Genomic DNA, 27085 nt, shown 5'->3' on the forward strand with positions numbered 1-27085 from the left:
CCCCCCCCCCCCCCCCCCCCCCCCCCCCCCCCAAAAAAAAAAATCTTGGGGGAAAAAGAATCATTCAGTTGGAAATTTCATTACTTTTCTAAACATCTCTACTGGATTTCACTTCAGGTTAGTCTATCCCAACTTAACAGCATACTTGGCCATCTTAACCTTTGAAAAGGTTTTTTTTTATATTGATCGAGTGTTATACAGACATTTACATTTCTTGGAGGGAGGAAGAGGCAGGGAAGAAAATTAAATTACTTTGCTGAGTGATCTTAATTATCTGAAATAATTACCTTCAGTCAATTCCCAAACAAGAAGTCTCTGGAGAACAGCGTATTTTAGTCGGGATAAAGGAAAAGGAATTGAGTCTAAAGGAATACATTCTGTAACTTATTTAGCTATACCTAATTAACCATCTGAGTGAGGAACCCAACCAAAGCTTCTCCATTACCCTTAATTATTAAAAGCCATTTAGGGGGAAAAAACCAAAAGGAGGAGTCTGAAAGAGCTCTCTATGACTCAAAGGATAATTTTAGCAAAGAACTGAACAAATGGGTGAAAGGAGACCAGAAGTAAAATATTTTTAATAAAAGCAATTAATTTTCTAGCCAGGTCCCAAGAGAGAGACTTGGTAACTCTCGTATTTTGTACACAGCTCTACGCTGGAATGAGCACAAAGATTTTTAGGCTTCTCAGAAACGGGCAGAGCTTCATTAAGACCTTTTCAGAGGAATGCAAGGGAGACGCTTTGTTCTCCATGCAGCAGTGGCTGAGAGCTTGCAGAGATGTTGGCCGATTAAAAGAAATGATCTCTATTACATTTATTACCGAAAGCATTAAAAAGTGCTCTGAAGAGTTTTTGCATGGATCTGTGTATCCGTCTGCATCCCTGTGCTAGAGCAGCTCTGTCTCGCTGCCCCACCGCCTCTCTCCACGCCGCAGGACGGGGCTGCGCTGGGGATGGGCTCGTGGCTGGGCTCCAGCCGGCTACTGCTCACAGGAACATCCTTAATCCTGGGGCTTTATTAGATTAGCAAAGCCAACAGGCCAGTCCACTGCCAGCACACCTAATGTCTCATACAGATAACGGCACTGGAAGGTTCAAAAGTCTGAAAAAACACAGAGGGCGGATAAATTTCTCTTACTTCCTTTATTTTCCTTCTAAATTGCAAGGAAGCTCTTGGCATCTACAGCTCTCCTTGTTCAAACAAAAGAAATGAGGTGGTTTGTATGTAACTGTTGCTTTCCCGGAAAAAAACTGCATGCACAGAATCATGCAGACAGGGATGATGTGCTTGTCTTAAGGCCATTTGATGCCTTTCTATGTCTTTTGTCAGACTCATGGGGAACTAAGACTGAAGACGACCTTACATTCTCCTCCAGCCCTTACTGAGGTGACATTAATCCCTGCTGGCTTTTCTTTCTGTAAAATAAAATTAATAACTCGCTGCTCACCACGCCAGTTGATGGTTATAGCATACCCCACGTCCCCTAGATGAAGAGTAAAACACTGGTTTTGTGCAGCTGGGATAGTTCCTCGTCAGAGGCAGTTTCTCTCTGAATTTCCTTGTGCAGAAGTTCAGGCTAGCTTGTTAGCCCCCAAGGTAATCCAAGGACTTAAAAGCAGGATACTGTTTAAGGGTTCAGTCAAAGCAAACAAACGGCTAAAAATAAATTGGCATCCCATCTGTTGCCAGGCAGGGAATTTAGTCTCAACAGTCAGGGGACGGGATGAAAGGCTGTAATAAACACCTTGAAATGGATATCTGAGAAATTCTGTGGCCTCAGGAAAATGGTCTGATTTTCTCTTCCTCCTCTTGCACAGAAAGTTTTTTAATTCATTTTTCCTAAGGGAGAGAAGCGAGTGTAGGCTCCTGCAGTATGGAGTGGGAAGCAAACAAGTATCGAGCCTCAAAGATTAATAACGTTCAAATGAACTTTTGCTGATCAACATGATTTCATCGGCAGAATGGGAAGCCCGGGGGATGTGACATGAACCCGGTGCCAGCCCAGCCTGACGGACGGTCCCTGCTCCCCGCGAGCCCTACGGCAGGCAGCGGGTTGAAATCCCAGTCCTGTAGCAACCTGGGAGGTATCCCCTGCCCCGCTCTCTCCCAACAGCAAAAGCCACTCTGTAGCAAAACCTTTGCAAATCAACAGCATGCTTATGGACTACAACAGCCACCCTTGCTGCAACAAGACGTATGGCCCCTGGGAAAGTCCATTCCCACAGGAAGAGGTAGAGAGCAGCAGCACCCTGCACTATGCTCGCATAAAACGTGCCCAGAGAGCAGTTTGCAGAGAATCATCGCCGTCTGCCAAAGGTGCATCCAAAATACATTAAAAAGACAAAGGAAAGGGCAGCAATTAAAAGTCATCTAAACCAAACTATGTCATCCTGCCAACAGCCACATCAAGTGCAGCTGCTCAGCAGGACCGAAACGCTGCTAAAACCTGCGCGTCCCACCGGTGCACCCCAGTGCTGGCAAAACTCTTCACTCGGGTTTAATAAATCGAAGATGAAGTGTTTTGTGCCGAACAAGAGCACAAAGTAAAAACCACGATGAATAAATACTTTTCATACTAGTGAGATGCCTGGACATATCATTTTGGGATATCTGCAAATTCATGAGTAAGTTCTGGAAACCATCTTCCTTTTGGCAAGTGTCCCTCTTGCCCCCGAGGAGCTGGCATCCTCATCCTCCAGGATACTCACCATTTGGCTCCGTACGCTGGCAGCGATCTGCACTAATATATCATATGTGATTGGATATATATTTTTAGGCAGAGTAGGAAGGCAATAGAAAATAATAATGAGAAAGTACTTTGCTAGGAAGTATCTGGTCTTCACTGTTCATCTGCTTCCCTATTAATTATGTGCGGAAAATATGAACATTTTAAGTCAGTGAAATACCACGTGAGAGTGATTTCAAGTCTGCATTTGCATCTACTGGGCCCTTTTTCTTCCAGAAGGGCCACCTCCTCCTAAGAAGCCTGATTTTCCTGGCTCTGAACCCCAGGCCTCCTTCCAGCTCCCATCCTGTCTGTCCTTTTGCCTTTCTTTTTTTCCAAATCTGGTTTTACGCTTTAACTCAAGAGAAGGCAGCGCTGATCAAATCACCCATGTGCACACAAGAAATAAAAAAGTTGACACTGTAACCATGAAGCTTATTAAATCCACCTTCACCTTGTGTGGCAGTAGCTCTGCTGTGCTATCACCATCTCATACTTTAAGCTCTTGTTGTGCTTTCCCCGCATATCTTTGTAAAAGGTGCTTAAAGCTTTTGTCGTGATTTGAGCTTTGAGATTATTATGAACCAGAAGCTTGAAATAAAACTTCAAGATGTCAAACAATAAGGATCACACCCGAGGAACCTGTTTACCAAGCAAAACCAAAACAGCTGTTTAAACTCAGGAAAACCTCACAGACCAAGATTGCGGAGCTCAAAAACATCCAGACTGGTTTAATCAGAAAAAAACCCAAAAGCACCGCGTCCTCTCCACACTGCTAGAGCCCTGTGAGGCTGCGGTGGTGGTAAGAGGACGTGCCTCTGCCCACAGCACGCTGGGACTCTGCATGCCAGCACAGGAGCCCGAGCAGCACCTCACACAGAATCAACACCTTCCCTCCTCATTCTGCTCCTTCTAAGGCAGCCTCCGGGCGGTTTCTCTCTTACATCTTGCACGTTGGTAGGGATGCTCAGAATAGCCTGCATTCCTCTCTGCCAGTGCCAGCCTGAAAATGGACACCTGACAGCTATTTCTAGTTCTTTGCAATATAAATAATGAATGGTTTCATACTGGGAGGACTCAAATGGCACCAGATGACTCTCATAATAAATCAGGAGAAAGGCAGGTGGTCTCTTGTCTGGCATCTCAAAGCTGATGAGAAGCTTTATGAGGAGGGAGGCGGCTCTGGTACAAAACCCATCAATATAAATCTCAGACTTTAGAAGCTATAGTAGCACTTTTCATGCCAGTTTTAAGCACTGTCATAATTCGGGTCTTATATGAGAAAATCCTTGGCAAAGGGCTGGGCAAAAGAACACACCTGCACCACTCTTGGGGGTTTATGTTCATCACCGTACCCACTGTCACTCATTGGGGAACAATCCCTCAATTTCACTTAAAAAAAAAAAAAAAAAAAAAAAAAAAAAAAAAAAGGATATTTGGGAGTGGGAAAAGTAGAACTAAAAATCACCTTCTTCCACTTGGCCACCCAGGTAGCTTAACTTGCTTTTAGACCTTAATAATAAATAAACATTTTCACCACATTAATAGCTGAGCACCTCTTTCATCGCTGCCACGCAGTCCACGATGTCTGTACGCGTGTGCCGGGGCTGGACGAGGGGACCTGGGGGGTGCTGGAGAGGGGCCGCCCCAGCTGCAGGCGCTGTGCTTTTGTGCTTCTGTGACCAGCAGAGACTTGCACGTCTGGAAACTGCTCCTGCCTGAAACAACTGTGAAAAGGGTTTTGGTAAATAAAGGTGCAAACCCGGGGGCGCGCTCGTCTGCCTGCCGGCGGCACGTCGGCTCTATTCCCTCAGCACCTTCTGCAGTTTGTCTTCCCAGCACGCAAAATTCCAGGGACATTCAGCACATATTTGAATAATTTATCCCTGTCTTTACTCAGCTATTCGAGCCTTATTCTCTAATATGCTTAGAAAACTTTTACTTCTAAAAAAAAAAAAAAAAAAAAAAAGAGACTATATCACCATCTCAATTACCCACTGAGACAGACCGGTGGGTCACCTGAGCAGCAAAGCCATTATCTGCCGTGTACACTGTCAGATTTCTTAGGAAAGAGGTGGGAAGGTTCCTTCTGACAAGAAGTGGTTTTGATTTAGTGCTGCTATAACGAACTGCATGGTGTGTCTAAAGATGACAAAGTACCTGGAAGGTAGTCTATTTACCCATAAGGATAACTGCCATCTCTTTAAACAGAACAGAGAGAAGATTATTTAAATAGGTTTGGATATATTCCCTGTGTCATAGCAGACATGTTAGCTGCCAGCAGCCATCCCACAGCTATTTTCAAATGGTCAGAAAACAGATACTCTGAGTAATTACATCTAGCAGGATTCGGGAAGATAAAAATTTCTCTAAACGTCACCACACCCAGGTAAGAGCCCGTTGTGAGCAGCAGCACCTCGGGAAAGCATGCTGAACCGTGTCTCTGGTCATCTTACATGTAGGGGAGGAAAGGGAACGCTTCCGAGCACTGATGGTCAGGCAGGTCTCAGGGGAAACGCGAGGACAATGACAGAGCTCCAATCAGGGCTACTCAAGTGCAGTTTACAATTTCAGGCAAAGCTGGCTTTTATCAGTACTCCCACATGCCGAGAGATGGACTCTGTGACTGCTTATGAAATGTTTTGTCATCTAGCTTCCACTTTTCAGCAAGCTGATGAAAAAAAAGCATAAATCCATCAGACATGTTGTCTCACCAACTCCTGATATGTTTTGGCTACTTACAGAGAGTAAGAGAAGTCTTTGGAGCAGATGTGAAATTCAGATCTTGTTTGCTCACTTGTCATCACTCAAAAAGCAAAACAAACACTCCTGCTCCTGCAAAAATTAGCCCTCGTGTCCCTCCGCTCCGCCTCGCTTGCTCGATCTCCCCCGTGGATCCTCCTTTTGGTCTGTAGCCTGATCCCACGTTCTTTAAAACGTGCTGTGAGGAACCAGAGAAGCAGCAATAGTGAGCCCAGGAAACTGCGGAGATCAGTCTATATAGCAATTTTTGCTGGAGATATCACTCATGTAAAAAATATCTAGAATGCCATCGCACTGCACCTGAGAGCAAAAGGCCATCCAGAGAGAGTCAGGAGAAGAGATTCCATGAACGACCTCCTACACACCGACCTCTAGCCAGTGGGTCTGTCAGTATTTTCACTGTGTGAGATCCTCGGCCTCGAGAGGGGTATTTTACAGGTATGTGGAGCCACCTACAAACTCTGGGTAACACAAAAGCAGTTTATTACAAATGCCCGCTTTCTTTCTGATGCTTCAACATGCTCCCCAGACTTCATGATGTTTCTCACGCCACACTCCGAAACGCAGAGCTGACTTGGCAGGACTTCCACAAACCTCTCCAGAAGTGACGTACGTGGGTTTTCAGCATCTTCTCCTCTCACCTTAGCTGCCCTTCCCGGCACTTTGCTGTGTCCCCCGGGCACACGTAGAGCCGGGGGGCGACCAGCTGCGGCGAGGGAGGGAGTGGAAGAACCCAGGCCAAGGCTGTCTCCATCCCCCTCCCAAACTGCTCAGCAGATCAGGAAGGTGGTGTTGGGGTATCACTTATACAGGACGGGTTTTTTTGCTTCTTGTTCTTGCGCCTGTAATCACAGATAAAACAGAAAAAGTGATTTGAAGCTGCTACCTGGCCCAGGAGGAAAAAAATCTTAACAGGAACATACATAATCCCACATGAGACGAGCCCAGAAGAATCTAATTGGATTCTTTCTTAAGCTAAATTCTACAATACCATTATCTCCTTGATTATTTACTGCACACAGTAATAAGCAGACAAAGAGAAATCGCTCCTGGTAAAGTCTTTCAGCCAGATTTCAGCATCCTGAAAGATTCAACTGAAAAAAGAAAGCTGTATTTTTACTGGGAATGCCATAATATTTTGGGTTTTAACAGCCATCACATGGTGTAAATACAGTCGCTTTAAAAATTCTGAATTTTATTGCTCCTCTTATCGTTTTTTTTTTTTTTCTGCAAGGACGGACATATTTAACCTTCTCCCCGCTGGGATTATGTAGCAGAGAGGTGTCCTGCCGTTCAAAGGTGGCCCAGTTGCCCATTTAGGACAGGTATGGCACTGATGACATTCAGAGGATGCTGCCAGGCACACTGCCAAGGCCGAGGCCGCTCTCCACCACAGCCCCACGTGGGCTGAAGTTTGGGGGACAACAGCCAGCAGGAGCCTCAGGCCGAGGGGGCAGCGGAGGGGAGCAGAGCCCGGGAGCACCGTCGGGGCGGCCATGGGACCAGCCCTCGATGCACCTGCAGCGTTTCTGTGGAAAGGACGCGGAAAATAAAGCGAAGCGTGGACCCACGCCTTGCAGAGGTTCTCTCTCTCCTTCCAGTGAGAGACGGTCACTCCCTCTGTGCCTCTCCAAAGCGACGAGGAGTCATGGCAGGGCTTGGAAAGGATGAACTTTTCAAGGCTCCACACGCATCACCAGCCAGCAGTCACCGCGGCTCCCTGAGCCTCTCCTCCCCAGATGCACAAAATTCAGTTTTGCTTTTTATGGATGCATAACTAACCTCTTGAGTAAACATCTATTCAAACCTACATAATTAGTACTTAATTTTTCAAAAAGCTAATGAAAGGCCCTTTTAGGTTCCTAATTGGATGCTACTTCTCATTAGTCAACTCCGAGTATGAACTATCAACACGGGGAATGCACCATACGGCAGGAACTGCGCCCACCGCAGGGGGACAGGAGGCTGCAGCCCGACACGCAGGATGGCCAAGCGTTGTGCAATACAGACGAAACGTGTGGCCATTCTTCAGCTGAAGAAATTCAGTCTCGAACCCAAACCCACCACGTTTCCTCTTTAGGTCACGGGGTGGCTGTAAACGTTGGGGTGCTGGTTTGTACAGCGGGTCAGAACGTGTCCCAGAAAGACAGTTTTCTATGAAAACAGTGGCAATCCGAGACACGTGCTCGCTGGAATTATTTCGGGACCGATGATCGAGCTGTACGGCCGGTGTACCACTGAACAGCTTAATTAACAGCGCATGCCTATCAGGAGCTAATTACATGATTCTTTACTGTTTTAAAACGGATGGTGACCACTTAGTTCCCAGGACCATAATTACCAGGTAAAGGAGAATGCGCAAAACCTGCAGCTGAATTCTCTGTGTAACTCGGTGAGCAATTTAACCACTTCATAAATAAAAATAAAGCCTATGGAAAGGAGCAGCTCTTTCCAACAGGGAGCACAGGTTCAAAGGAGCAGCATCTAGTTCCACATCAAGTCATTCCTAATGACGCTATAAACGAAGGGAGCTCCTTGCTTTACAGCCAGCGTCTGTTTTAAGGGAACAAAGGAAAGCAAATAATGCCTACAGATTCCACTTGAGAGGAATACGTTATTGAATTGCACGTTATTTCAAGGAGCTCCTCTAGAATAACACCTTCCCCCAACCAGGCGCTCAGAAATCCCAGCTGCGCTGCTCACACAAGTCCTTATTTATTTATTTGTGCTCGGGTCGGTGCTGCCTCCATCGGCTGTGCTGCACTGCTCTCTGCTGGTACCAGCTTGGGACTTCAGGGGATGCTGGAGCTGAGCAAAGGCAGCGACGAGGCTGTCGCACCCCGAGCCTGCCCGCCTGGGGACGGCGCTTCTGGGGCTGCCAGCCCCGAGGATTTATCTACAACCCGAGTCAAGCTCCCGGAGAACCCCCAGAGCACCAATGCTGGCGCTTTGTGTTCGCTCTCAGAGTTCGTATTTACATTCGGGGTGTCGCGTCTCAAAAACTTCTTGGAACCCGCTGTGCACGTGCTCCCGCACAGACGGCCCTGCTGCCCTCTTTGCCCTCTCACCAATAATATTCAGCAGGTATTTTCTTTTCTCACTTCTTTGTAAAAACTCACAGCCGAGTTCCAGCTCCCTTCTCACCAGAGGAGCAGGGCCTGCAAGGACGGGGCTAACGGCGCCTTTCGACCACCCCTGCGGACGGGCTGCTGCAATCCGCACGTTGCGCTGCTGGGTTCCGTCACACCTCCTCACTTTGAATCCGTGCCGTTAAAAACGAGAGCGTTGCTTCCTCTGGGTGTCTTTGGTTAACAACTGCTATTTTAACTCCAGCCCATGGAGAGCTCAGCAAAAGTCCCTGAACTCAATTGCCCGTTGTCCTACATTTCCATCAGGCAAGGGCACGAGCTGCCATCTCCAGCCAAGCGCAGAGGGAGCTGCTCCCTCCCGCTCCCGCTGCGTTCCTGGTGCTTCTCAGCGTGTTTCTGAAGGCCAGACTCGGAGCACTGTTGACGTGGGGACCGTGGCAGCTCTCCTATACCAGAGAACCCTGCTTTGCTTTCCTTTTTTTCAGCAAGTTTCTTCCTACTTCTAACTGATGGCATCACCCTGCCGCTGTCACGCTCTCCCTGTACGATTTATAATCCGTTTACAGCAAGCGCCACAGGAGAAGACAAGGCGTGCGTACCCACTCCAGCTTCGCACCGCCATCTCCTCTTCAACGCAACTAATAACACCGCACAAACTCCAAGGACCGGGGCGCAGTAAATGCTTCCCTTTTGTTCTCATTACCTCTGCCTTTAACTTCTCCCAAAGCAATCGCGTTATCGTGAATCCTGTCAGTTCTTATTTCATTTCCCCTTAATGACCCGAGGCAGCCTGGCCCGACTCGCTGCCCCCCGCGCAGGGCCGGTGAGTGCTCCCCTGCAAGGCAGCCGAAACCCGGGGGCAGGGCACCAGCAGCCCGGGGAAGATGGATGCTCGTGCACAGATGCCAGTTTGTTCTCCTTACTGGCACTCCGTTTGGAATTACCATCACGAGCCTATTTCAATACAGGACTTGCTGCTTCCCTCCTCTGCCTCCCCTGCACACGTCTGCCAGAGCCTGCGGGCGGCACTCGGCGCTGCGGGCACGGGGGTTCCTTCAGCCGAATCTATCTTAAAATGCCTTTCGTGGTCCAGGGTGTCCTTTACTTCTGTGTTATCTCACAAGACGAATTTCAAGTGTGGCTGTTAAATTTGTAGTTAGGATACGATTGCTGATAGCTTTTCAGAAAGTAGAAGCTCATAGGAAAATCCAAAATTATATAAAATAATCAGAAATGAGCTAAGAACTGAATATGACCAAGACAGTAACACTGAAAGCATTAAATTGTTTTTTATGTTTTAAAACTGGAATTAATAGATGGGAATGAAAGAGCAAGAGGCAGAAGTGGCCAGTACCCTTCCCACCCCAGGTCTGCCCCGAGGGCACCGGGCAGTGCAGGCACCAGCAGCCTGTGGGCTCTGCCCTGGGCTTTACACCGGGGAGCAAATGGAGACGTCTGCGCTGCAGCAGGACCACAGGGACTGACCAGCACATCCACGTTTATCCCCACATACATATGGGGCACATATCTATGTGTAGGGTAAATGCACCCTAATAAATGACCTCACACTACTCTGATTTTGGCATCTCCCTGGGATACCAGCAGTGGGACCGGCTCGCCCCCCACTCCGGAGGAGGTACAGATGAGGCCACACAAGGGCCTGTGGTGCTGCCACATGGGAGACATTGAAGGGAGGAAGAGATGAAGCAATACAAGGCTTTACTCACCAGATCGGTACAAATTCCACCAAAACCTAGCATTAAGTAAAACCTTAGCATTCAAATCCACATCCTGAAATCCCGACCAAAATCCCCAATGCTATTGGAGTTGAGAGTGATGGAGCCTGTCCAGGAAAGAAATGAAGAATACCAAACAGCCTTCGCCTTGGAACTGAGCTACTGAAGAAAAAAATATTAAGAAAAATAATGTGATTTTCTAGTATAGCCTCAGAGTTGATTTATTCCCAATATAAAACTAAACTTCGCAATGATATGTACTTTTTTCATGCATTATTCTAGATGGCAGTGTAAATCAACTGAGAGTGCAGTCAGTAAAGTTGTTATTGCCATCTCTAAAAATCCTACACTATAGAAAAGATTCAAAGAATTATTAATATTTCCTATATTCATATGTGCTGTGCTTCTTGGGAAGGCAACCGACAGAGATTTTGAAAGTCGAAATAGAGCCATTGTATGGTTCAAAATAGTTCAAAACTCCAGTGATGGAGATTAATCTCTGCTGCAATGATTTTTCCCCATGGATTTGTGCCATCTGAAGATGGTGGAGCCCATCACCTTCCCAGGGTGGGAGACGAGAGGACTGGGGAGCTGGAGCATCCCTGAGGGAAACCCCAGCCCAGCCCAGTCCCACTCCGCCCTGCGCGGCCCCGCAGAACTCCCAACGTCATCCAAAAGAAAATGAGACATTTTCTTAACACCAAAAAGTGATCTGTTTGGTTAAGGCGAATCACGTTTGCATTCCACCCAGGACTGTCAGAAGCAAAGCCAGCAGCAGCGAGGGGCGGCCGCAGCCGCGCACCGGCTCTCCCGGCAGCGCCTGAGCCAATTCCCGGCGGCGAAGCGCCCGGGTTCCCCGCACCGCTGCCCTCACCCACATCGACGCACACGCACACCCACACCCACACCCACAGGCAGCTCGTGCTCGTGGCAAATTACTCTCCGCGAGGTGCTGCCTGGTTACCATCGCGCAGAGCCATCTCCTCCTCCCCGCCGCCGCCGAGACCCCGGCGAGCTCTAATCCCCACAGACCGCGGGAGCCGAGCCGGAGCAGCAGCCAACAGGAGTTGCTTTGTGCTGACTTGGGTAAGCAAAATATTCTTTCTTTAATAGCCCTTTGCTTTTCCCGTCTGTTCCGTGCAGCGAAGCAGGTGGCATGCTGGCTAACCTGGGTTTGTTATTTGGTTTTTTTTTTTTTTTTTAAATTAATTTTATCTAAACAGGGAAATACTGGAGGACTTCTCTGCACAGACTGTTAGTCTGGTATCCTACAGCACTCGTTTATATTTAGCAATTTCATAGAAAGCTGCCTTCTGACATTTTACTTCAAAAGTATTTTAAGGAATCTGAAATATTTATAATGAAAATTGTGATTTTGCAAGTCTTCATCAAGGACTCCTAAGTTAACGCACTGCTGGTGAAGCGACGCAGTGGTGGGATGAATACAAGATGTTTAATGTGGATTTGTTTTTAATGGCGAGATGGTGTTTTCTATTTCTTGTTCTTTTGTCCCTGAACACAGAGGCTGGCCTGGCACTTAATTCATTCACATGCAGATTACTTGTTTTGGTGTATTTTTTAAAGCAAAGCCTTTGACTTTGTATTCTCCTTCTTTTTTTTTTTTTCCTGTAAACTTCTTTCCAATTCTAAAGGCAAAATCATGAAAGCAGCATGTATCTTCCCCCTCCACATGTAACTTTGTCACAAGACGATTAATCATGTCTTACAACAATTTTGCTAATGCAGTATATCCATTCAGAAGCAGAGTGTCTGTCTGCAGATGGATTTGTTACTGTGAGATATGAAAGCGGAACAAATTTCTTCAGGAAATATTTAAGCAAGGTCATAATAACATTCATTACATTCTAAGCCATGATGTGTCACTTGCTGGATCAGACAGAGTGTAGCAGCAGTCACGTTTATTGACCTAGTCTGCAGAAGAGCCCAAAGGTGAGACATTAATACGAAAACTATTTACTACTTCCAGCATATACTCATCAGTCCTGCATGTTGCTTAATTTGTTACGGCAGGGAAGAGGGAAGCTAAACAAATTAGAGCATGTTGTGTACTTCATTTTTACCTCCGAAGGTCTTTACCTACATTAATTAATGAACATTTCCATTTTATTATGGATTATGTTCTTGCTCTGTCAAAAGGTGAACGGGCAAAAGGGCGAACGCAGACCCTCCTCCAGACGAGGAGTTTAAAATAATGCATTTTCCATTGGGTGCCCTCTGTGCCCGCGTCCCGCTGCTGTGGCTGGGGGAGATGCCACCAGGCCGGGGTGACACACGTGAGCGGGGCTCCAGGATGGAGCTGACAAACGGAGCGTGTCAGGAGCGTGAGGGAAGCGCGCAGACGGACACATCATATGGCAGGAAAACCTGCCAGTCCAAGCACAAAGTCTGTTCGCCCAACTTTTGTTATGACGTTTTCTATTCCCGTGTAAAGTAAAGCTTCTTCAACTCAGTGAGTAGCTACATTAAACTGTTTACCCATATGCTGTGCACTACCACCGGGAAAGGTCAGGACATGCTTGGGCCAGAGCCTGAATAAATAACAAAAACCAGACAACAAATATATCAAACGCTGCACTCTCCAAACTGCTGCAAAGTGCAACAAGTGGCTTAACCAGAGTGAGAGACAAAGACGAGTGCCCAGAGCCAGCATCAGGAAAGTCACAGGTCTCATAACCCTGTAGTCACGGCTGTGTCCTGTACCAAGCCGCCTGGCAAAGACGTTCCCGTTTATCGGAAGAGAAAAAAAGTATTGAGAATGTGATCCAGTGTGAGGCAGGAGGAAGGTGGGCAAGCATTCATCACCCGAGCACATATGCAGCTTTACATTTTAGGCAATTCAAACATTTCATTATTTTGCTCTCAAAATAGCAGCACTTACTCCCCTTCCTCGCAGAAAGGCGAGGGGAGGCAGGAAATGACTTGCTCATGATGGCACAGAGAAACTGAGAAAGCAGGAAATCAAATACACGTGTAGGGAGTCAGAGCTATTCATCCAGCCTTCCCTCCAGATATCAGCAAAACCAAATGCCGTACGCAGAGAGTGACAGAAGGAGGAACTATAAGATGAACAGATGATTCACAGGAGACTACAGAAAGCACGGTACTACCTTCCTTTAGAAGCAAAATCCATTTTAAAAGGGAACTTGTTGAATTCACTCGGATTTAAACACGAGAACTCTAAGGGAATAGAGCTTAAATGAGCAAACGTTGGGCAAATTTGACATGTGTGCTCAAACGGGCCAAATTCACAGACGTGAGTGTACGTGGCTCTGCTGTCACCTCCCGCCAGGGGGGCACAGACCCCTCGGCCCTGGGCCCAGGCTCCCCAGGGGGGTTCCTCTGCACCATGCAGGGCTGTGCAGGAACAGAGACAAAAAATACAGTTTGTCCCCGGGGCCAGGCTGACCCAGTTCTGTTTGGGTTTATTTTTTTTACTTCATATTCTTTGTTTGACAGTAGGCTGAGAAAGAAATGGAGAGGTCATCCGAATCTTACCCGTCATTCAACACCACACTGGCACTGTGCACTTAATATTTAAATGGGTAAAACTCACCTTCCACCAGTAGCTGAGCGTCTCTGCTGAAAATTCTCTTTTTGTGACATTCCAGATCTGCAGAGATTTGGGATGGGCAGATAACTGCGAAATAAAACTTTATTTTGGGGCTCAAAATACTGGCAGAGACGTTTCTACTAATTGATCAGCATTTTTGTGAAGAAACGTTGATCTTCACTGATTCGAAACACCAAGATACGGCTGGGTTTTATAAGCTGTAGTATTTCTAGGAGTTACATACGTGCATCAGAATCCAGCAGGTAAATAAAGGTCAGGTGCATGCTGGCCTTGGGTGATTTTATGGACTGAAGCCTTCAACTGTTTACAACTGAGTCAATTTTGTTTCCAAAAATATTAAATTAACCTTTAAAAACTGTGTCAAGGAGCTCAAAACGCAGAAACTGTGCTAATTACGGAGATAAACTAGGTTCAGGAGGAATTCAATATCTAAGCTGTCTGTCATGAAAGAAGATCTTTCAGCTTTTTCTCTGCTTTAATACTTCTGCCTTTTCCAAACGTTTGTTTTTACACAAAAGATTGTGCTTCATCTTTGGAAGGCTCAGCTGTGTCTCTCGGGCTCTGGGGCAGCGCGATGCTCCACGTGCCAAGGGGATGCTCCGCAGGCCGGGGGTGCTGCTGTCGGCACCCGAACCCCTGCGCTGCCTGCGGGTATTTTCGGTGCATTTCTTCCGTATCCTCATAGTGTGGACAAGCCACATCCTTTTTTTTTTTTTAGTCTCAAAGATCCTTTCTCACCTTCCAGCATAGTTCCAGTTCCATAGTGTTAGATCTGATCTTATTAAGTGCACTTAGACGTTTGTGTAACGTTTCACGCCTCTCAGACTTTGTGCAAGCTGGAACTAATTCCCCAGGGCGGCGGTGAGCTCCCCACGGCTGACGGCGTTACTCGCTGTATTAACAGCGGCGCTGCCCAGTCTGAGCTCCGAGGAGCTTCGTGCTGGGGAGCCGGGGACGTGACCAAGGTCAAGCTGCCCGCGAGCTGCGGCGTGTTTCAGACGTGCGGAGCCGGTGGGAGCCCCGCGGCCGCGTCCACGGCCGGAGCAGCCCCCCCACAGCCGCCTCCTCCAGGGCCGGTGACAGGCGCAGGGGTGACTCCAGAAAGCTGCGTTTTCTGGGAGCTGCTCGTGGCACCCCCTGCACGGCGAGCGGGAGGGGGATGGCAGGCGGGGACCGCTTGCTCCGTGTCTGCAGCTCGGAGATGCACCAGCAGGGCAAGGCGCTGAAGGCTGGGCACCCCCTTCCCCTCGCCAGCGGCTCCCCCCGGCCGGCACCGGGGCGCCCCGGCCCTGCGAGGAAAAGGCAACGGGGAGGTTATGACTCAGAGCAAAAGCAATCTGTCAGTTCACAGAAATTAAGGGTGACAGCAGTGCACACTGTACGAGACACATCAACAACCTGTTTTATATCAGTTCCCCTCCCCGCAGCCATGAGCTCTTTATTTATTATTCGAGCGATAAAGCAACTCAGCTATAATCCATCTCCATCGCCAGTTGTACCTAACTTTTAATCCATGAAGTCATGGATGCTTTAGTTAAAATTAGCAACCATTCAGCAGGGCTTTTTTAAATATGAAGCACAATATAAACATTTGTAATTGCCAACACACGCTAAATGAGTATACTGACAAGAGAGTGTTACCATATGGTCACCAGCTCCCACCCAGCCGATCTGGTGCGATGCTGCGCTGATGGCTGGAGCAGGACGCAGCACCAGGGACATGGTCAGCACGAACAGTTGTGAGCAGCAAAAGCAGCACAAAATTCCACCCGATTGAAAGGTCTGACTCCTCCGACCAAGCAGCCACCACCCACGGCACCCCGAGTCCAGCTAGCTCCGGGGTAGTCCTGTTCTTTGCACGAGCATCGGCCACCTCAGTCACCTCTCCTCCTCCTCCTCTTCCTCACAGAGCTCCCTGCTTCCACTCTGGAGGAGATGGGTCGCAAGGAAGAGGATGAGAGCAGCTCCTGGAAGAAGCAGACAAGCAACATCCGGAAAACGTTCATTTTCATGGAGGCCCTGGGATCGTAAGTACCACAGCTCCTCTCCAGACAGAGCCACCTCTAGGTACCGACGTCCCAGCCCGGGGCAGCCACTCCCCGCCTGGCACCGGCCAACGCCACGAGCAAACGCCCGAGATGGGCACCAGTGTCTGGGGGGCGGGTGCCCCATCGCTGTGGCTCGGGTGCTGCTGGTGCAACAGTTCAGGGCTCACCCAAGCAGCTCCTGCCGCGGGCACAGCGCCGGGTTGGCTCTGCCCTTTCCTCCTTTCCCTCTAAGCCTGCGTGGCAGCCTAGTTAGATTTTTGCTCTTTTCCTGCTGAGCACACTGGTCTGCTGCTGCTGCAAGGTCGGGCAAGGTCAAGGGATGGCTCTGAGAGAGATATTATAATAATAAGTCATATATTTAGCTCATAAACCTTGACTCAGTTGAGGGATGAAACAAGAACAAGGATGTTCGAGTTCTACGATACTTCTCTGTGAGTTAACAGCTTAATTTGCCTATTCATGCAAATGAGACAAGAAAACGTTTCCAAGGTGGTGGAGGAGGAATTGAATTACCTCCACCAGCGAGTTCTGTCACGGCCAAATTTTCTGTGACTTTAGAACCCACGGCAAAGCTCCCAAAAAACCAGCTACTCCAGAGCTCGGTGACGTTTTAATTATCATGGTCCTGGTCAGCCTCAGAAATTAAATTATCCACCAGCTTTCTCTAAAGGAATGAGGTTAGAAAAAGCTTTGTTCTCTCCTAGCCAACTTGTTGATTCATCATTTTTTAATAAGGGGTATAATTATTATAAACTGTTTGGGACAGATATATAGAACAGATGCCCCAGCATCTGATTTGTAGGTTGTTCATTTCCTACTGTTACATTAATAGGAAAATTTAGCATTAAAAATTGGGATTTTTTCCACATGTACCGCTTCAGCTAGCTGAGGAAGATCTGGGCCCTAAAACTACCTGGAAAATTTACCATCACCTTCCTCCAGCATCCGCAACTGTAGGATTAGGGACCTCAGTGAGGACATCCCTGCATATTCCATGGAAGCTCTCAGGAACTTGAAAGGCATTTCCACAAAATGAAAATTATCAAGAGTTTATACAGATAAAAGGAGCAGAACACGTGAAACAAGGAAAATGTCCCAACACCACCTGCTTTATGGGCCAGAAGAGAGACCATTACGTGTCACTTACTGAGTGAAACAGAGATTCACGTTTATCTGTTGGGATGTCTTCCAAAAATTCTATGGGTTTGTTTTGGTTTGGTTTTGGGTTTTTTTTTTGGTTGGGTTTGTTGGGTTTTTTTCCTTGCTGGGAACCAGTTGTGGCACAGCCCAGTTCCTCACCACCCCAATGGTCTTGCACATTGTTCCAGCAGCACCCAGGGGCCTGCGGGAGGAGGAGGAGGAGGAGGAGGAGGAGAGCAGAGCTGAGCAAGGAGCTGCCGTCGGCTCCCGCCCTGCGTCATCGCCGGCTGCCGCTTGCTGACAAAGACACGGGAGCGAAGCGCCGTGTGCCAGATGGGTACGGCGCCGTGCTCAGCCAATCTGTCTGCACAGTACGCTGGAGTCTTTGTTTCCTCCATTACAGGAGACACAGGTTTTCTGCCCTTGTTTTTTGGGTTTGCTGCAGCAGCATCCCAAGCAAGGTGCTCCCACTGCGCTCATCCTCCTCGCTCTGCCCTCCAGCTCCTTGCAGGGCTTCGCAGACTCAGTGGCAACTTCCATTTAAGTACCATCAATTAATCTGTTGCTCATTTGATGAGGATTATTTGAAGACTGACCTGGCAAAGCATGCACTGTCACTATCCCGAGACACGTGTTCAGCGGCCTAAGACAAACCTCTAACAGGATTGTGAGCTTTAGACATGTTATAAATACCTGCTCATCGCTGCACTGGCTGAACCCTTATCAGGAATGTACGAGACACTCATTGTCACTTTGTCACTAAGGGTATCCAGGTATTAGCGGCCTCTGCAGAAAGGAAAACACATCAGATGATGAATGAAAATACAAACCGAGATTATCCAGCTATTTTGCACTTCAGATATAGAGAACATCGGTTGGCATACCCAGACTGCAACAGAATCGGGCTCCCCTCACTGCAGCTCGGCGCTCTCAGTCCTCAGGGCAAGGCTGACCAGGGACAGCGTGAGGAAACACGCTCTGCCTTAAACGGGAATTTGGCCCCGTTAGAGGGGAGGCTGTCAGATCCTTCCACGGGCGGTTGTTAACCCCAACGAGCACCCGAGCTGCAGACCACCCCATCGGCGCGGTGGTTATCGATACAGCCCCCAGCTGGGCTTGCCCTTAGCCTGGGAAAATCCCCCAGTCCCAAAGGATTCGAGTGCAAAGTTCCCTGGAAGGCAGCGAGGCCGCGGACGGACGGTGCCTCCTGCCCCCACCCGAGGCACGTGCTGAAAACCGTGTCTGCCCCCCGAGGCGGGCTCTGAACCTGGCACCCGCAGGAGACAAACCCCCGACTGTCTTTACAGACACTGCTGAAGAACGGGATTTGATTTCATTGCTCTAGTCCTTTTTGTCCACTGTCTCAACACAGCTTCATGATGAACTACGCAAAAACAGAAAAAAAAAAAAAAAAAAAGGTTTTTTTCCTAAATATCACATAATCTTGAATTGAATATCCTAGGTTTGCGGCTGCTGGAGATGTAGTTCGAGCTTTACAATCAGAATCCACTTAGAGTTTAGTTACTACCATATTGTTTTTTCTTGCTATTTCCTCTCTCTAAGCATCCTTCCAGTTCACAGCAGCAGCATCTACTGAAACACAACTTCTTCTCCTCTCTGCAGTGGTGCCTTTTCGGAAGTTTTCCTAGTGAAGCAAAGAAGCACTGGCAAGCTCTTCGCTCTGAAATGCATCAAGAAGTCTCCTCTCACAAGGGACAGCAGCTTGGAGAACGAAATCGCAGTGTTGAAAAAGTGAGCATATATGCATTGCAATGTAGAAGAAATGTCCTTTCTTAAGATGTGTGGCCCTACTGTAAAAATAATATAAATATTTCTTTTTAAAGAATATAGAAGTATTACTGTGAATTAGTAATTTTCAAAAGATTAGGAAAGTTTCCTCTCTCATTGCTCGGCGGGGTCTGTAACCCCAACACAGCCCAACTGCCCCAGGTCTGAGGAATGAAAGGGATGCAGCAGAGCAGGACGCAGGGAAGGGAGAACCCCAGTGACGGCGTTTGTGGTCCAGGTAACACCCTGAGGCAGAGCAGGCAGCTGCGTGGAGGGCTCCGGCCCCGCGCCGACATCCAAAGGGAGGCTGCGGTGGTCGGCGATCCTCTGCCGCGCAGGGCGAGGGAGCTCAGCCGCACAACAGCCCGGGGAACTTTCCCTGGTGATCAGAGCAAGGCAACTGTTGGGTTTTCCGCTTGCAAAGCCACTTTTGTCCTTGCCAAGTTCGTTTCTGATCTGGATTTATCTTTGCAGAATAAAGCATGAAAACATCGTGACTTTAGAAGATATCTATGAGAGCACAACCCACTTCTACCTGGTCATGCAGCTGTAAGTATCAGCAGAGCCATTTCTTTGTGGGCCGCAGAGGAAGAAGAGCGGCAGGACCGGGGGGATGCACCATATCTCAGTGCCTACACCCCGGAGTCCCTCACACATAAGAGCTGCACACACAGGAGCCGCTCCAACACCCCTCACTGACGAGGGGAGAGCCCCGTGGTTCGAACGAACCTGGACACTTCTCCGGCTGTCTTGGCCCATGCTCATTTTAGCAGCAAGTTTCTAAACCAAGATTAGGATCTATTTATGCAAATTAATTCATCACAGTTTAGCAGGGCAGAGACAGAAGTATTTCTAATTAAAGCTGTGCCATGCAGGGTTTCTAGAAATGAAAATGGGCAACATGTCAGCTGCAGAGAAAGCAGCTCGCTGTGGGCATCAGCTCTGAGCACCCGGCTGCTACTGCTAACTTGCAAATTTAGCTGAAGGAAGCAAATCCCACAAAACCCTGGATCTGCTGCGCAGCAGAGCCTGGAGGCAGCCCTGCCCACGGTGTGGGGTGCCTGCGGCTCAGCCCTGCGGGGAGCTGCCTCGTACCCTCACCCAAATTCCCCAGGTTTACCAGTAACGCTTGCTGGCGCCCCGAAATCGCACTCGGTAGCACCCCTCAGCCTCAGCTTCACAAAAGCTGCTGCCCAGGGAGCGGTTCTGCTGTAGGTGGAGTTGCAAAAGGACTGGAAAATTGGCTTGCCTAACACAAAAGCATGATTACCTTTGTGCAGTTTCTTTTTCATTCTTTTTCTTTCTGAACTGCCACTTCCACAGGGTATCTGGGGGAGAGCTGTTTGACCGAATTTTGGAACGAGGAGTCTACACGGAGAAAGATGCGAGTGTGGTGATCCACCAGGTGCTGACAGCAGTGAAATACCTCCATGAGAACGGAATAGTTCACCGTGACCTGAAGGTGAGACTGTCCCTCAGCGAGAGCAACACCCCGGGGAGCTGGCGTGACCGCTGGATTCACCTGCTCTGCCCCGTGACTTTTTTGTTGTTCCTTTCCATTTCTCTGCCACAAATTCAACCTCTGACCACTCTGTGTTCACAGCCTGAAAACCTTCTTTACCTCACTCCTGAAGAGAACTCCAAAATCATGATCACAGACTTTGGCTTGTCTAAAATGGAACAGAACGGCATCATGTCCACTGCCTGTGGGACTCCTGGATACGTTGGTAAGCCAAGGATCAGGAATGGGCTTTTGCTGGTGGACTGACTTGAAAAAAGTCGTGTATGAACCTAGCAGAAAGGAAAAAAAATATGTATTTACGTTAACAACAACATGCTACTCAGAAATGTACCGCCTGGACCACTTAAAGACTGGATTACAAACAAGTAGAGACCGAAAAATCTCAGAATGTTAGTGCAAAGAAAAGGGTAATTTTAAGAGCAATAATATTTCAGCCTTAGTCATGTATTTATAAAAAAAAATTGCAAAAATAATTTTAACACGGTGGGATTTTGTTTGATGTGCATTGGCTTGCTCCACAGTTTACTGGCTAAACCCTCGGGATGGAGGCAGAGGTTGCCAGTGGTTCCTTCTGTTCAGCGGCACAAAACAGATACAAAAAGCACAGACCAGTCCAGCTGGTAAATGGGGCTGTTACTGCCTGATTTTCTGCACTGGCACCTCCCAGGCCGAGCGTACAAGAAACTGCTGCTTTTCCCAGGATTGGGTAATTTATTATTGCTTAGAATTTTCATTTGGTTTTGCTGTTCCGCAGCCCCCGAAGTCCTCGCCCAGAAACCATACAGCAAAGCTGTAGACTGCTGGTCCATTGGAGTCATCACCTATATCCTGTGAGTAAGAGCAAACAACATCCCACTTATTTTTCCATGAGTTTCCCAACTCCTCCATCGCATCATACGCCTCTGCAGAGCGGCAGCGCGCGTGGAGGCGATCCTGGACCTCCCATTTTGCTGCGGGAAGGGAGCAGTGCCGTGTTCTTCCTTTGCACAGATTCACTAGACCGTAGAAATGAAAGGGATGTGAAGAATCAAATATGGGAGTGGAGATGAAAGGAATCACATTTTCTCTATTATATGCCTCATCCTATGCTTTGTTTTTTTCCAGTTGCCTACAAATATCATTCAATCTTCCCCAGTACTTTTTGTTTCATTTCCTCCCACACGATGCAGCTATGTACCAGCTGTGGCTTTGTCCTTTTGCTGCTGCAGTTGAGTTTTTAACTCTTTTCTGCAGCTTTACCAATACACTCAGATGGGAGGGACAGAGCAGCCTCCTCTGTTCCTCACCCACTGGTGGTGCCCACACGTGCCCAGGCTGGCCGGGCTGTGGCAGCCTGTGCCACCGTGGACGGTGGCGCTGAAGGACCGCTGGCTTTCTGCTCTCTTCCAGGCTGTGTGGGTACCCCCCTTTCTACGAAGAGACCGAATCCAAACTCTTTGAAAAGATTAAGGAAGGCTACTATGAGTTCGAGTCTCCGTTTTGGGACGACATCTCTGAGTCAGGTAAAGCTCTGGCACGGGGAAGCCCCTCGCTCCCTCAGAAGCCACAACCCAGAGCCCTGCAACCCGCGGGCACGGGCCTGCGCCAGCCGAGCCCTCACACCCCCCGGCCCCCCCCGGCACCCTCCGCTTGCCTCAGCAGGGAGGGACAGGATGAAGCGTTGGCCTGAGTCGCTCCCGCAGAGCGAAGCCCCAGAGGTGGGAGCTGACTGCAGAGGCTCCCGGCGGTGACGCCGAAGCCGAGCTGCGCTGGCAGCGCTCGGGGCGCTCCGCGTCCTCGCCTGAGGCCTCCTAACGTAGCCCTGGTTTTCACAAATGATCCGTGAGCTCAGAGTGGGCTTAGATTTCCCTCAGCAGGAAGGGAACTCCAGTTTTTCAACCCTCTTTTTTGTTTTTTGGGGTTTTTTTAACTTTTTCCTTCTGATTTTATTCCCATCAAGTCACGCTTTTCCCTACAGCAACAGTGAGCCGTGTCAGCCACCACTGCACCTTCCTCCAGACTAACCTGCTGCTGGAGCTCACCCGCACGGAGTTTACTGAAGGCAGCATGTTAGCAGCGTATTTTGAACATCAATCTTTTTATACATACAAATAAAACTAGCAGGAGGTTTGTTAGGACTTAATAACAAACACCACAATCCTCCTTGAAAAAAAAAAAATTTAAAAAAAAAAAAAAAAAAGGTGGGCGGGATATAAGCACTCTTTAGGGCAACTTCTAAACCTGTTCAGTTTGCACATATTTTTTACGATTATGTTTTAGCTGACTAGTTCAACTCAAATTCAGGTAATCTAAGCGTGCGGTTCGGTACATCCCCAGTTACCGTGTTTTCACCTGGAGCCCTCCACTACAAACCTCTCCCTGCAGCGGGGTAATGAAGCAGCACAAACGCCTCCTCCTCGGGGCTGACCTTTGCGATGTTTACCCGCCAGCGTTTGCCGCGTCCTGTTAGGATCACACCTCGGAACAAAGAGAAAATAACCTTTTCTCTCTGCTTCTCCTCCCCTCCCAAACAGCCAAGGATTTCATCAGACATTTACTGGAGAAAAACCCAGACAAGAGGTTTACCTGCGAAGAGGCCCTGCAGCACCCCTGGTGAGAGGACGGGCCCCGGGGATCGACCAGCTCCGCGTCCCGCCCCACACGCCTGGTGGCAGCCGAGAACAGGGGGGGTCTCCCCAGCCCCCTTATTAACGTCACCGCCTGCCTCCGCGTGGCCCTGGGTGTTTCTTTTTTTGTGTGAAAAGAAAGAAAAATATGAATAATTAAAGATGCAATTTGTGCATATTTGCCTCCATAAACAGAGGCACAGAAGAAATCCCATCCTGAGCTTTTCCACGCTTTCAAGTGTGTGTTTGCGTTACATTTTGTTGCTGTTTTTCCTTTGGGTTTAATTATTGCTGATTGAACGTACAAAGCAGTTAGTTGCCTCCAGAATGTGGAATGCCTTACAAATGCCATCTGCCTACGAGCCCATTTTCTTCTCTCCCCATCTGCAGGATTAATGGAAATACAGCCCTTCACCGTGACATATACCCATCTGTCAGCGCTCAGATTCAGAAAAACTTTGCAAAGAGCAAATGGAGGGTAAGTCGTTTGCCGGTGGGAGCCTACAGCCATTTCACTAACAAACGCCAGTTGCTGCCATCTAGCAATAAGCAAGGCTTCAGCTGTGTGGGTAAGCACCCAAAAGCTGAGATCCTCCAAAGGCTGCCTGAAAAAATTGTATCCAGTTACTGTTTATAGCGTGTTTGGACCAATCTTCCCTGCTGCAATGCACACTGGCAGATCCACCACAAACATTGCACTGTGGTGGCTGCGCCAAGAGAGTAAAGGGGAGGGGGGAAGGATTATTGCCTTTACACTGAGGGAGTGAAGTGGGTGCTCCATCAGTGGATCTTTTGGGGAGCTTAACCCAGCTTTTCCTCCTTTCAGCCTTGAAGATGAATTGGTACTTTATTTATATCAAGAGTTTTAGTGAGAATTGAGGTGGAGAGAGGAATGCCATAGGGACCACGTGCACGGTGGCATTTTAAGCACTTTCATTCAAAATTCAGCTCTAGCCTTCATTTCACACTACGGGGTAATTTACAGCTGTTCCCCCTGATTCCCTCGTGTAGAAGTGGTTGTAATCTTCAAAAGCATCAGCAGTTTGCACTCAATGGGAGCCGCAGTGTTTATGCCAGGAACGAGCACGTCCCACTTCCCACACACTGCACCAGCAGCCGGTCACTGCGAGCGGGACAGCACAGCCACAGGCTGGGGGGGACCCTCCCAGGGGGGACCCTCCCTTCGCCCCGCAGCACCCGCCCAGCCTGGTGCCACCAGGTGCTCACCACGGGGGTTTTTCTCTTCCTCCCCAGCAAGCCTTCAACGCCGCAGCCGTTGTGCACCACATGAGGAAGCTCCACATGAACGGTCAGGCGGCGGCTGGGAGGACCCTCCCTGTTATACAAGTCTCGGAGGCGTCCAGACCCAACACGCCCATGGTGGCCACCCGGCCAGCAACATCCAACAAAGACAAGGACGTGTCAGACCCTCTGGTCCTTGCGCAGAGCTGTCCAAACCCTCCCGCTCAGCTGGAGCCAGCCCCGGGGACGAGAGAGGGAAAGCTACAAAGCCCGGCGGAGAACGGAGCGCTGCCCGTGAGCAGCAGCCTGGACCTGCCCGATAACCACAGCCCACCGCCCAGAACCTCCTGTGGCTGCAGTCCAGCCTGCATAGGCCACGAGAAAACAAAGGCGTCCTTCTGCTCCGAGACAGTGCTCCTTAAAAAATCTGCAAAATCCCAGTAGGTATCCAAGTCATTAGCCGAACCTTCCAAACAAAGTCTATGGGAACAACCGATAACCTTTACGTGCCAGGAGTTGCCCGGCGCGTAAGCTGCCGGCCCCAGGGAGGGAGAAGGGAGCGGGGGAGGAATAAGGACAGAGACGAAGGCTCTGACTGGCTGGAGAGCAGTGCCCAGCCAAGTCTCTGCCACACTTGTACGAGCGTCAGGTGAGGCATGTTGCCCAGACTGCACAGCCGAGCCTGCAGCGGGCGGAGGCAGCAGGGCTCCGCTCCCACACTCCTCTGACTGGAGCACACTGGCTTTCCAGAAACTGCAACTGCCTGTGGTTAAAGCTGCTGGTGCCAGTTCCTCAGCTGGTGCTGAGTGACCAGACCCTGCCTTCGCTGCAGAGTTGGCTCGCACCCAGCTCTGCTTTGCTTCCAGCAGCTGACATTCTTTATATTAAAAACACCATTTCAATTCACCTGCAGAACGATGGTAAATATTGCTATTTCTCTTTTTTGTTCTTTCTCTTCCAACCTTGCATCTCCAACCAGTCATTTCAAATCAGAAGTTCTCGTCCCAATGAAAACCGGTAAACACTCTTCTCACTGTGGCACTGGGCAGACTGGAGTTTGTTTGATCATGTGATGAGGAGGCAGCCACCAGGCTCCCCACATTGCCAGTGGTAAGTGCTCTGCAATCCAATCACCAGCCACTTTTAATTAATCCCATTATGGCATGAAAAAGGAAAAGGCACAAATAGGAAAGTGATTGTACATGAAATAAACCGACTCCCTCTTTTTTTTGCAACAGAAAAAGCCTTAACTAAACCCTCTTTCAAGGAAGAAATAATCTTTCAGCTTCCATTAAAGCCAGTCCAGTGACTCTGAATCCAGCTTCTACATTACAACAGGGCTGCCCCAGCAACATGTGAAGGAAGCTGAGCGTGGACCTATCGTACCAGACTCTACAATTATTCAAAGCTACTCACTAGAAATCACACTGGAACCAAACAGCTTCATCAGCTGGGATTAGAGCTTTTCAGCTGGGTCTCAGCTGTGACCATGAGCAGAGGGTTGAGCACAGGCAGGACGTCCCCCGCAGCCTGGAGGGCTTTTCCCTTTCCTAGACTCGGCCCAGGCAGGTCACTTTAAGCTGCCTTGTTCCCAAAGAGCAAAGCGTGGAGATGTTCCTTTCGTAGGTGAGCAGAGAACAATCGTGGAAGTTTCATCCTGTTTGACCATAGCTTGCGTTAATTCTGGACTAGCTAAATTGTTATCATTGCACCGCTTCGCATCTGAGCAGTAAGGAGTATTGCTGTTAGATCCTGCAACAAAGATTGGGCCTCAAAGGTGACCGCACGCGAGCACGGTTCTCCACAAAGGCTGCACCAAGTGAGCTCCCTCCCGTTGGCTTCTGTGACTCTCTCTACTGATGAGATTGTACGAGCAGAACTGTAATACACAAAGGATTAATAGAAGAGACAAATACAAGTAAGATCTCCTATAGGCTCCAAAAAGGTCCGTTCCACGACCAGTTGTGTAATAACCCTTAACAGCCAAGGCACACAAAGGGATCTGAGCTCTTCCTAACCCCCATGCTACTGCTTATTAACAGAGCACGTTTTGAAGGTAGCAGTCTAGTGAAACAAAGTTCAATTGAAATTCTCTCTCTTGCAGAAACAGAAGGGCTGTTTTACTCTTTTCTGCACTTCAAAGCCAGACATCAACGGTGCGAGCAAGAAAGGAGGCTGTGTCCCGCCGGGAGCGGGCGGGCAGCAGCGTCCCAGAGAGCAGCGAGGTGACGAGCTGCACGTTAGTCCCAGGAATCCATCAATGCAGTGACCTCGGGGTGTTTCTGGATCGTTAAAGCTGGGACAAGGCAACAGAAAGTCTGAGGCTACTGCTAGCATACTCAGTGTATATTATCCATATGACATCGCTCAGTGCTATAAGCTTTCGTTTTCTGTATACTGTTTAGTTGTCCAATGCGTAAGTGCACTGCACAACGTAAATCCTATAAACCAAAGCCATGCAGAGTTTTACTCGGTGGCAGGTCAGTTATTTTTACAGTCTTCACCCTATCCACTCCCTGGGTTTTGGTTAGTCCCAGGCTTCGGCGCTCTGACGTTCAGCACCCACCAGCTGCCCAGTTCTCACTTTGGCTACAAAAAGAGAGACAACCCGCTAGCAACCTCCGTATGTCTGATAATAATCACAGCAAGGTCTTAAGTTCCCAGCTTCCAAAGTCTGTAATTGCACAATAAATACTTGCTTAATAAAGCTGAGTTTTGTTTTGTAAAGTGCCTCTTGGTTATTCATAGAAATCTGATGTGGAAACAGTCTATTAATTCCCTTCTAAAGCATTCCCCGTGCATCTGCAGACCTGCTCCCTCTGGTATTTTTCT

The 27085-nt window shown here is 48.6% G+C and overlaps 1 protein-coding gene and 1 pseudogene across 1 annotated transcript; one reads left to right on the plus strand and one right to left on the minus strand.

Moving 5' to 3' along the window:
- Positions 1 to 15810, minus strand: part of LOC113488795 — a 351505-nt pseudogene extending 335695 nt beyond the window's left edge.
- On the plus strand, positions 11090 to 26975 carry CAMK1G (calcium/calmodulin dependent protein kinase IG). Its single transcript, XM_026864212.1, has 13 exons — positions 11090 to 11401; positions 15817 to 15934; positions 18719 to 18847; positions 19358 to 19432; positions 20207 to 20345; positions 20487 to 20610; positions 21160 to 21235; positions 21795 to 21907; positions 22919 to 22997; positions 23402 to 23489; positions 24266 to 24693; positions 25233 to 25363; positions 26358 to 26975. Exons 2-12 carry the CDS (start codon positions 15843 to 15845, stop codon positions 25324 to 25326), a joined length of 1437 nt encoding a protein of 478 aa, XP_026720013.1. The 5' UTR covers positions 11090 to 11401; positions 15817 to 15842; the 3' UTR covers positions 25327 to 25363; positions 26358 to 26975.
- Positions 26976 to 27085: the final 110 nt, after the last annotated feature.

The sequence above is a fragment of the Athene cunicularia genome, assembly GCF_003259725.1.
Source record: "Athene cunicularia isolate RWA chromosome 26 unlocalized genomic scaffold, athCun1 chr26_part1, whole genome shotgun sequence".
NCBI lineage: Eukaryota > Metazoa > Chordata > Aves > Strigiformes > Strigidae > Athene > Athene cunicularia.

Coding starts and splice junctions, on each gene's coding strand:
- CAMK1G (XM_026864212.1), top strand. CDS start 15,843: ATGGGTCGCAAGGAAGAGGATGAGAGCAGCTCCTGGAAGAAGCAGACA. Junction 15,935..18,718: donor TTCATGGAGGCCCTGGGATC/GTAAGTACCACA, acceptor TCCTCTCTGCAG/TGGTGCCTTTTCGGAAGTTT. Junction 23,490..24,265: donor TTGCAAAGAGCAAATGGAGG/GTAAGTCGTTTG, acceptor CTTCCTCCCCAG/CAAGCCTTCAACGCCGCAGC.